This window comes from Phaseolus vulgaris, chromosome 1 (genome assembly GCF_000499845.2).
Source record: "Phaseolus vulgaris cultivar G19833 chromosome 1, P. vulgaris v2.0, whole genome shotgun sequence".
In the NCBI taxonomy this organism is placed as follows: Eukaryota; Viridiplantae; Streptophyta; class Magnoliopsida; order Fabales; family Fabaceae; genus Phaseolus; species Phaseolus vulgaris.
Window position 1 is genome coordinate 29,537,089 of NC_023759.2, and position 11,521 is coordinate 29,548,609.

General features: G+C 33.4%; 2 protein-coding genes across 2 annotated transcripts; both read left to right on the forward strand.

Annotated features, from left to right (window-relative positions):
* The first annotated feature begins 1,660 nt into the window (after positions 1–1,660).
* Positions 1,661–6,800, forward strand: LOC137813869 (uncharacterized). Its single transcript, XM_068616333.1, has 10 exons — positions 1,661–1,843; positions 2,004–2,217; positions 2,647–2,804; positions 2,924–3,069; positions 3,184–3,246; positions 3,344–3,436; positions 4,071–4,235; positions 4,910–5,001; positions 5,502–5,671; positions 6,159–6,800. Exons 1-10 carry the CDS (start codon positions 1,738–1,740, stop codon positions 6,473–6,475), a joined length of 1,524 nt encoding a protein of 507 aa, XP_068472434.1. The 5' UTR covers positions 1,661–1,737; the 3' UTR covers positions 6,476–6,800.
* Positions 6,801–8,099: 1,299 nt separating this feature from the next.
* On the forward strand, positions 8,100–11,011 carry LOC137813870 (uncharacterized). The gene is made up of 3 exons (XM_068616334.1): positions 8,100–8,674; positions 8,752–8,881; positions 10,367–11,011. Exons 1-3 carry the CDS (start codon positions 8,249–8,251, stop codon positions 10,588–10,590), a joined length of 780 nt encoding a protein of 259 aa, XP_068472435.1. The 5' UTR covers positions 8,100–8,248; the 3' UTR covers positions 10,591–11,011.
* The last annotated feature ends 510 nt before the right edge of the window (positions 11,012–11,521 follow it).

Genomic DNA, 11,521 nt, shown 5'->3' on the forward strand with positions numbered 1-11,521 from the left:
ATACTATTCAGCACCTTGATCAATCTCTCAACTCTTAAGCAATCTCAGAACTCTTTGAAAAACTCTTAGATCAAAACTTTGTTTCAAGATACTTAAAACATCAAAAACAGTTTTTCAGAATATATCTAAGAATATAGTTTGTTATCAAATCTTAACAAACTCTTAATTGCATTTAAAATAGATTGGTCAAAGCATTTAATGACTGGAGCGTATTCGGTTAAAGCATTTACAGCTCAGTCAAAGAAAACAGTTTTTCTGTTATGGTTTTAAAACAAACAATCGATTGTTTCCTCGAATCAATCGGTTGTTTTGTTACTTAACAAAATTCACCATTCAAAAACAGTTTTCAAACTTTCTCAAAACACCTAAGTGTAAACAATGGGTTGTTTCGACAAAACAATCGGTTGTTTCAACTTAGTTTGAAAAATATTTTGCTTTGTTAAAATTGAGATGCTAATTGCTTTGAGATTTAATCTAAGGGTTGATTACAACATTAAACTACCCCAGAACAAAGCTTAAACCAGCACAGCAGCATCAAGCAAAGCAGAGGCTTCATCATCCTTCAAAGGATTTAGATTTTTCAAAACATTGAACACCACTTGGTTCAACAAAAATATCTCTTTATATTTTATCTTATATCTTTATAAAATATCTCTTTATATTTTATCTTTAAACACATGCAACTTGAATTTAAATCATCTAACATCATTAGAAAACTAGGCTCATTAACCAAACAGGCCAAACACCGCTACCTTAACTTTAGATCAATGGCCAAGCTGACATCTACCCTACCCGAGAACCGAATAGTAACTGGTCCAAGACCAAAGACCGAACTCTTGTCCGGTACCGTTTCCAAAGCTGCTTCTTGCATAAACATTCTAGATTAAATATTTTTATACCACAAAAAATCTCGTGAGTAATTTTATTATTAACCTGTTTACCAAAGGTCACATTTCCAACGATTTTTCTTTCTGTTTTAATTGTTCAAATCAATATTTTTTTTTATCGTTTAGACTCTTATCCAAACTGTTTATCTGATCTCCACTATGATATAACAAATTATAAATATTTTACTACAACTAAATACATTTATTATATTTCTTAATTTTCATAAAAAAAGCTTAAAATGAAAGGAGGTAGTAATTATGTGCAATAATTTTGAAAAGAGCAAGGGCTTGTATAATACCTTAACGTTACGTATGCTCTACGTATTTCCAAAATCAGTTCCCCGCGTAAAACGCGTAAAAGAGAAAACCATTTTCGCCTTCAAACAACGCACCCCTGTTAAAAATACAAATAATTAATTCAATTGATTTCAATATTTAAAAATAATATTTCTAGTTTACCAAATTTATTTTCATCACTTCTGAAATTCTTTACTTATTTAATAATAAAAACTCACATATTCACAATATTTAATAAAAATTAAAAAGTGTTTTATATTTATACCAACAGTTTAATAATTTTTTTTATCTCTTTATTTCTATTAAAAAATATAATTTTTATCTTTTTTATTATTTAGTTTATTTGTTATGTTTTTATAAAAAATATGAATTTAAATATTAAACATAATATATATATATAAATATTATAAATAATAATAAAAAAAATGCAAAACACGTTACTAGTATATATAAACAAATCAAAGCATGTCTTGTGACTAACAACAACGGAAATAATAATCGAATAAGAGCGCGGTGTGGAGAGTCTCGCTTCAGAGGCTCCCAATCAATTTCAATGGGATCGTTCTTCTCTTCTTCTCTCTTCCTTCTTCTCCTCTTTTTCTTCTCCTTCTTCTCTTCTTCACTCTCCAATCCCCTTAATAACCCTCTCACTCTCAAAGGTCAGAATCACTCTCTCTCTCTCTAACACCATTTTCATAACACATTGATAATTCCTAGGGTTTCTTCTGCCCCTTTTAAATTCCACTGATAAACCTTAGTTTTCTGAATTCTTTGCTTGATTTTCCAAATGCATGTTCTTACTGCTGGTCATTACTGCAGGTCTGGATCTTGAAAAGCCGAATTTGGAAGTTCCGCCTTCCGTCTTTTCGGTTTCTCAAGGTGGTAAAGAAGCTTTTCGATGCGAGCGTGTTCGAGTTTCCGGCATCTCGAGACTGAAACTGGGGAGCTTTGCTAATTCGTTTCTTGTTAGTTTGGTTCCATCCGCTTCGATTCCGGAGAAGTTGCATGGCAAAATTGAAGTTTGTTTTCACAGGTATAAACAAAATTAGAGTAGTTTTCTTTATTTATTTTCTGCTTGATTGCACTTTTGATCTCTACTTTGTCAATTTTGCGAATTTCGTCCCTTCATTTGATTCTGCCACTTTAATTTGCTACACAATATCTTTGACATGACATGACAGTGTAAACGAGTGTGTCATGTGTCAAGGTTTCTTTAATTATTGGATGTTTAGTTAATGGGTGAATCACAATTGTATATTTAGAATGCTTGGAGGGTTAAATTTACAAACAAAATGGGGAGACGAAATTCATGAAATCGAGAATTGGGGGAGGAGAATGCAATTATACCTTGTTTTTTTTGTTGTCACTGTAGCTACTTTCACGTTTGGCATGCACACTCTCGCTATTATTGTTTTAACTAATTTATCAAGGTTCTCATTTCTAATTTACTAACTATGTTCAGGAATAATGCACTTGAGTGGTGTCAATGCGAGAAAGATGAGTGGAGGAGTGTAAAGAAAGGGGTCTGGAATGCTGTTATGTCACCTTTTGAAACTAGATATGTTGATGTGAAGATCAATGGAGAAATATTGGATTCTGTTACGGTTGCTCTTCAAGAAGGTTAGTTTGTTCCATCTTAAAAACTTGGGCAGGTGGGGATGGGGGATTGTTCTTTTGTTGTCTCTTATTTTTGTTATACTTTTGGTGGTAATTTTTGTATTTTGGAAAATATGTTGCAGATTTTCAGCAATGGCGCCTCGTTTTTCTTGCAGTGGGATTGATACTGCTGTTGTCAGCTCCAATTGTTAGCAATTGGGTTCTGTTTTATTATAGCACTTCGATGGCCATAGGGATCTTTCTTGTCATTATAATCCTTCTTTTTCAGGTATGTGATAATATAAATACTCTCATATCACACATGGATTCCATTTTGGTTATTGCTTCCAAATTTTCCTCAATTGTTTGACATGTTTTTAACTAATTTCTTATTATAATGTAGGGCATGAAATTAATGCCGACTGGAAGAAAAAATTTCTTTTACCTTACCATATATGGATCAGTGGTGAGTTTGATTTAATTTCTGGCCATTGTTCACTTGCAGATTTTCATGTTTCATGGCAAGATTATTGGTCTTGACATTATTACCTCTGTTGTTTCAGGTTGGAGCTGGATCATTCCTTTTGCACCAATTCTCCTTGATCTTAAATTCTATTTTTCAGAGTCTTGGGATGAGTGAAGAGATGTACAATCCAGTAAGAATGCCAGTCCATTTCTACTTTATATAATCGGTGCATTAGACAACATCTTGAATGGCTAACCACTATTTAGTTGTCTGTATTTCTGATCCTTTTTGTTAGATTTTTCTTCACACCTTCACATATAATGAATCATTCTTTTAAATTGTTCAAGACTTTGTTTCTGATATTTAAATATGTTGTTCTATCTTTTTTGTCCATTTAGAATAACTTTTGTTACATATTATTTATTTGTCTTTGGGTTAGCTAAAAAAGTTTTTGGTCTATAGAAAATAGCTGCTAAAGAGGTGGAAATGACCTTGTCTTTTCCAGTATAATAATTTAGTTTTCTGGGACTATGTCATCATTTTTATATGTCCTTGTTGATCTGTTCACCAAACATCAATGGTTAATCCCTGATCTATGGTTACTCACTTACACTTACCTACCCCTTTGCACACTCTCTCGTCCCCTTTCTTTCTGTGGTCCCTTTGGTTAATGCTGCATAATTTTTAATGATTTCTGGAATGCTGGCCAGCTTTTATTGTCTGTTGGACATATATTATCAACTGTTGGCCATCTTTTTAATGATTGCCTGTTTATCAGACATCTTCAATTTTCTTGTGAACTAATTTTCCTTGATGCTTTTCAGGTTGCTATTTTTGTGATACTGGGAATCATCCTATCTGGAGCTGCTTTAGGCTACTGGATTGTTAGGAAATTTGTTATTTCAAAAGAAGATGGTAGTGTGGATGCTGGGGTTGCTCAGTTTGTTAAATGGGCAATGCGCATCATTGGAACCACTCTCATTTTACTGGTTTGCATCAAGTATTCTAATTTTTGCTTCTAATCTTTGAAAATATATTTTAAAGGAGTTATATTATAGTTTGGTATACTTTTAAATTACAACGTAAATTAAGCTTAACAAATCAATAAGATATACAATATTTGGCTTTTGGACTAATTTTATATGTTCATTCAGGTAGAATACAATAAAAATTACAAAATATTGTAAGTACAAAAGATAATATAATAAAAAAATTGAATATATAATATAAACAGAAAAACGGTCTGTTTCTTTTGCTTTAAAAGTAAAGGAAATATAGTAGTGAATGAGTATTTTGACAACCGAAAATAGTGAAAACAAGTTACACACAGAGATAGTACAGTTATAATTATTTTAAAATTTCTGCAATGATAAGTTTTAAAATAAAAGTAGTGTACACTATAGATTGTTAAATTGTGATATTGGCATATTGTGGAAACAATGCCACTGCTTGGACCTGATTTGCATACTAAATTCTGTTGAATCCATGATGTGATGACTTCAGTTTGTGATGAGATAGATATATTTATTTGTGTTGAAATTTAACTTATTGTTAATTAAAACCCTCACGTAGTGATATCTTACCATTTTGGTCTGCCAGTGCCACATACTCTTAAGGATAATGTTCATTTCCCTATTTATTCTGATTTTCATTTCTCTTTCAGAGCTCTCTTGATCTTCTTCTAGCAATTGGAGCTTTGATCTCTTGTGGAATTGTTTGCAAACTTTTTTCTGCCACAAAATGGCTTCATGGATGGTCAGTATGACTTCTCTTTCTGCTTTATTTTATTTTTTTGGTCTAGAATAATGTCTGCCGGACATGTTGGCCATATTTGCATGTTTTCATTCACCTTTCACTTTTAAAGCAAGGGCAGTTTTTGGCATGTTCTGCTTTTGATTGGTCATGGTAGTTTTGTCCAAGGATTGGAGGATTTTCTCAATGCTGAGCATTTGTTAATAAGGCATTTTGAATGTTTTCATGCATTTTTATATTTTTCTTTTGAAGAATCTAAAAAAATTGAATCATATTGTAGGAAATAGTCACTGATTGGAAGGTTGAACACTGTAGAGGTCTTAGGTTCAAGCTTCATAACTGTCTATGGAAACAAAAAAACGGAATAAAGAGAAAGTGGGATCTACTAACATATGCTGGACTTATTTTACTTGTATCTTTTTCCTGTCATTGCCTGTCATAGATAACAAGTTCAAAGCTTTCAAGCTTTTCACTTCTATGTATGCCTTTACGATTTCATGTAGGTATGAAACTTCAGGAAATGATGACTATTCCCTGCAATGGGTGAAAGGAACACGAAGTCGTGCAGAATTCCTTAGCAAGTCAACCCCTAAAGGAAAACATTGGAGCAGCCCTAAAAGAAAAGTGTGGAATAGCCCTAAAAGATCTGCATGGACCGACTCTCCTGTGAGAGGTATTGTTTCATGTTCCAATCTTCTTATATGTATGATTGCTACATGTTGCCAATTTTCTTCTGAATGTTGTTTTCTACTTCTGAATATTTTGGAAATTTCTTCCACTTAGTTGTTTTGTGAATACCTGATGATATCCTATGCTGGAAATTTCCCTTTTCTTTTCCACATTCAGTTATTTATTTTTTGGCATGAATTAAACAAATGCCACAAAATCAGTCAGTGCTGGATTTTTTATTTTTTATTTTCAGCTCTGAATTATGTTTTCAAATTGGCCCGCAGTCTATATTCCAAAAGGATGAACGTACTTTGCTTGCTTATCTTTTTTATGAAATATTTTTTGGTACAATTTTTATTATGAACTTTGGTACAATATTTGTATTAGTCAGATATAACACTATTGTTCAAACAACTGAAGTTTCTGGTTAAATATTTTGGTTACAACAAAAATGCTGTGAATATGTTATTTGATTCATTTGTCTGTTGCAGGCGTTGTAACACCATCTCGTGGGATTTCATCACAATCTTCTGGGACTGATATGGGACGGGATTATTATTCAACCTTCCACAAGACCCAAAACAGAAAGAAGTTCACAAAGCAAGAGTGGGATGAGTTCACAAGAGAATCCACTAAGCAGGCTCTAGCAGAATGGGCTGCTTCTCCAGAATTTACTGATTGGATTGTTGAGCATGCAGACCGGATAAAAGTCCTTCCAAGTGAGAGCTCAGACGAGACAATGGGAAGTGAATCGGATTCAGCAGATGTAGGAAGTGGAAGTGGATTTAGGATTTTTAATTGGCAATGACTGGAGAATATATTATAATGTACTAATCAGCAGAAATAGTGAGTTAGGGAGCAATGGGAATACTGATCTAGGTAGGAATTTAGGATCGTTTGCTGACCAATGCAACGATACGCTGTAGATAGTTTTTTAGTTTGCCTGCATTTTTCAAACCGCAAAGCCTGGGCAATCTTGCTAAATTTACTGTCATTGCTTAATTTTTTGCCATTATTTTATTGTTTTTTCTAATTGTTGTAGTAGAGTGTAATGTTTGTTACACTTCATCTTTATTAATTGCTTCTATTAAGTGTCTCCCTATAAAATTGTTGACATATATGTTTGTGTTGAAGGTTGTTGAGCCTCCCTTAATTGGTAGCAAGAGTAGTTTGCTTTAGCATTAGCATTGACATTGTTTGAGGGTTTTAGAGGTGATTCGGTGGTGGAAATGAAAATGTCTGAATATTTTAATCATAGTAACTTTTGAAGAGAAATTCATCCATATTTCTCCTCTTCAAAACAAAATCAAATTCAACTAATAAACAAATTCTTATTTTATAAAGAAATTAAATCTATAATTAACTAAATTGTATTGGTAAATGAGTTCTTGGACAGTTTTAAAACTTTTAATACACTGCTATTGATGTTGTATAATGCTTACCAATTGTTTTCACTAATTCTATTTTACATCAAAACTATATACTTGGAATATTTATAAGAAAACTGAGTTAAGGGGCAGTGAAAATATATTTAAGTTATCAATTACACATTAAATTTATGTAAATTTATATAGTATAAGAAAAATATATTTTAAGGAATGTGGAATGCAAGATTAAAAATATGAAAACAAATTAAAAGCACATAATTGATTTACAGAAATTATGTTTAAAACTAAAAGATGAAAAATAAAAATAATTATAATGCATTGTTATCTACAAAAAAGTAAATAACAAGTTTAATTTTTGAATTTGAAGTTGTGCATTCATATATTGATGCATGGTGAAGATTTGTATGAATACAAAGCTAAATGTACTTTTAAAAAAATAATTTTACTAAGACATTCAACACAAGTATTTTATAACATGAACCATTATTTTTTAAAATTTAACACATTTTTTTATTAAATTATAACACTATAAGAGAAAATAAAATATTGATTTTTTTTTAGAAATTATAAGATTATACATTTTTATTTAAAAATATAATTTATATGCATATTTTAAAAAAATAAAATTCTTTACCCATCTCCCCCCATAGAAAGTGACTATAGAGGTTATGGAATGGAAGGAAATAAAGCTTGATCTGCAAAAAAAGGGAGAGCATCAGAGATTAGATTTTGTAGGAAAAGTGAATAAACAGATGAGTAAGGGAAATTCGAAAATGTTAGTTTAGAATAAATTTTTGATAACTTTTAATAAAAAAATGGTAGATGAACTATTTGACAGGTTCTCAAAATATCAATTATTTTTCTAAAAAAAACATTAACTACTAAAACTTTCATGTTGGAGATTAAATCTTACATGATTCAAATTTAAGGTGCTAATTTTCAGTTTCTGAGAATAATTTTAAAAACAAAAATAACCTTATGCTAATCCTGCAAGTAACCTAATCCATCATTTTTTTTCTTTTGGGAGTGAAAAGAGCTAGTATTAGATTTGAGATCACATGTATGTCACGTGAAGGACTCCATTTGGTTCAGGTGCTAGCCAGCAAGTGAATCACCGAGAAAGGGTCCGCAGCCACTTCGCACCCAACACAAAACAAACCCCTTCTAAACCCTTTATTCCTTCACTCCAAACAATGTATCTACACCGCCACATCCTCACTAGACTCTCCCCGCACCGCCGCCACTTCTCCCAATCCGCGGCCGCTGCCATCCTTCACCCGCCGGAGCCGGAGCCGGAGCCGCTCACGTATCTCGACGGCTTTCCTCGCCCGGATCCCAAGCACGATGAGACGATCCTCGCTGTTCCCCGCGCGGACTCTGGCAAGAACATTTCCGCCAAGGAGCGACGCGTCGGGCGCGTGCCGAGCATCATCTTCGAGCAAGAGGACGGCCAGCACGGCGGTAACAAACGCCTCATCTCCGTTCGCACTGACCAGATCAGAAAACTCGTCAACCACCTCGGCCGGTCCTTCTTCCTCTCCCGCCTCTTTCACCTCGAAGTCCGCACACAGTTAGATTCTGATGACGTCGTTGAGAGCGTTCGCGTCTTGCCTCGCAGTGTACCATCTCTCTCTTTAGTTGTATTATATTCATCGTTTTGATTATGGTTTGTATTGAACATTTGAGAATTTCGCAGATTCATTTGAAAGCTGGCACAGATAGCCCGTTGAATGTGACCTTTATAAGGGCTCCGTCGCACGCCTTGTTGAAAGTTGATGTTCCTCTTGTCTTCAGAGGAGACGATATATCGCCTGGACTCAAGAAAGGTTCGCTGCTCTGCACTTTAATTTTCTTACAAAGTAAGGTCTGAGCGGATAATTTTTTCTATAGTAGTAATTAAAAAGGTAAAATTAATTTAGATTCTCCTGTTAGTTAAACTCACCTTATGTACAGTTTTTTTCATCATCTCGTGACCTACATAAGTTGATTTTATCTTAAATGAAAAGTTCAATTTATTTTATCTTACTTTGTTTTCTATAACTGTTTATGGAGAACTTTACCAAAATATGGAGAACTTTATGATTTTCACATGCAGTTTGACATCTCTTAATCATTTGTATCAACTTTTTTGTTGTATGTGTAAATTATTCTGCTTGAACTGTCTATCATGTATCATAACTTTTTTAGGCTAGGAGAGAATTTTCTGGTTAACGTTTCATAGGATATTGTAAACCTAATTATCATCACCAAACTCTATCAATTTGGCTAGGAAAATCTACTGGGTTGGATAGGTAGTAGGCTTCATGCTAAGTGGTGACTGTGATAGACTTTTTTTTGTTAGAATTTTGAGTTCTGATGTCTGTTCATGTGGCATGTATACCAAAGTGTGGCTAAGTGCTGTGGAGCATGGAAGATCTTTTTGCTGATGATAGTTGGTATTGGTAGATAAATAGGTCTTCAGGCTGAGTTGTATTATGGTCAAGTGTACACGAGGCTCCTACAATGGTAAGGTTGGAGTGGAGAGGCTGCTTTTGTAATTGAAACCAATAAACCGATGACTACTAGGTCATTAGGTATCAAGTAACCTTACTTTTATTGATTTACTGCTCTTTATGAAGAATAGTCTCCTATTAACAAGCCAGTTTTTGAAGCTTATCCTTTATAATGTCTGTATTGGGTGAAATGGATGCTTTTGTAATTTTATTCTTTTTAGTGTGTGCTGTTTTAATCTGATTGATAGTTTCTTATGGTAATGATGATATGGGCATTTGGTATTTTAACATATGTATTTTTTTATAGTCCAAATGATCTTGAACACCGGTTCTCTTTTTTTATCTTGAATTCAACTGGAGCAAATTTATGAGTACAACTACTACTAGACATGCCAATTATGCGTCTATTTTTTTGTTCTTTCTGTTCTTGTTCTCCTTTATTATAATTCAATTGACTTGTTTTCTTAATAATGACCTGTTAATTATCTGGTATTCCTAAAGTAAAACTGATCTGCTGTTACTGCCTTGTAAGTTGTAGTCAACTGTTGTGTACTTGTATAAATGTTTACTCACTCACTCAGTTTAAGAACAATTTGGTTCCTCCGGGCAGTTATAATTTATGAGTAGAACATCAGTTCTGTCAAATGATTCAAATGTAAGATTAGATGATGCAACTTGAATGGTTCTTAATTCATTATTCAACATTTTTTGCTCTTTGCTTGACACCTACTTCTGAAAACATTTTGTTTAGTTTGTTGTTGTGTTGTGTTTATAATGTTTTACTTTGTTGAGTTATTAATCATTTCACAAATTTGGCAGGTGCTTCTTTGAATACCATCAAAAGGACTGTTAAGTTCTTGTGCCCTGCCGACATTATTCCCCCATATATTGACGTGGATTTAAGTGAGTTGGATGTGGGTCAGAAGGTGGTAATTGGCGATCTCAAAGTTCACCCTGCTTTAAAGTTTCTTCAGTCAGAAGAGGAAGCTGTTTGTAAAATTATGGGCCAAAGAGTTTCTGAAATACAAAAGAAATCTAAGTAACTGCTTTTTGCATATGAGGTTATCGCTGGTGCACTGAAGCATTTTATAGCTAGCATGTCTCATTCAATGTCTTTTTATTGGTTGATTCTTGGCAGCAGTGAGGGACACGGTTGTAGAATTCCAACGATAGCCTTTTGTTAGCTTCCTTTTCTTTCAGTTCCTCACACTTTAAATCTGTTTCTGCCATTTCTTTTGGCAAATATGAAATACGTAGGGGATGAGAATAGGAAGTTAATGCGTTGCGTTTATGTATGCAATATCAATTAGTTTTTTTTTGAGTTATTGAGTGCAAGCAGAGAGGTTTACTACCACTGATGTCCTCATGTCCTTAATAAATACTCAACAAGGCCTGGCTAGAACTCCAATTTGACTTTTAAGACATCTGACAGGTAATTTATAAATTTATTTACATTTAGTTAAAGTTTGCCACAATATTAGTTTTATTTTTCATCCATGTTCTAAAAATTGTGATTCTATATTAATAGTTCCTAATTAGAATTCAATAGCTGCAAAGTGTCTTATATTTAACAAAATCAGTTGTAAATGCGCACTCAAAGGTTGTCTTTCTTGTGAAAGTAGTCTTCTATGGTAACTCTAGTTGGTGCAAAAATCTGTAGATGTCTAGCCTAAATATTAATGTCACTACAGGTGAAGCAAGATGAGCCTGATAGTGGTCCGTATACCCTTTATTGTTCATTAGAAAAGAAACAAGAAAAGCTGAAAAAAGCTAATCTCGCGAGAACGATTTGCTTATGACATCAGCTTTTAGGTGAACCACAATATAAGCTAGAGGGGATTCAAAGGTTCCCTGTGGTTCATCGTTGTTGGGTACAAGTTTTGATAGAAATGCTGTCTAGAAATTGCCCTTTGTTGTAGTGCTAGAGGTAGATATGCCAATCCTTCCAAGATCAGGGATGCTAGCGTGTCTGGT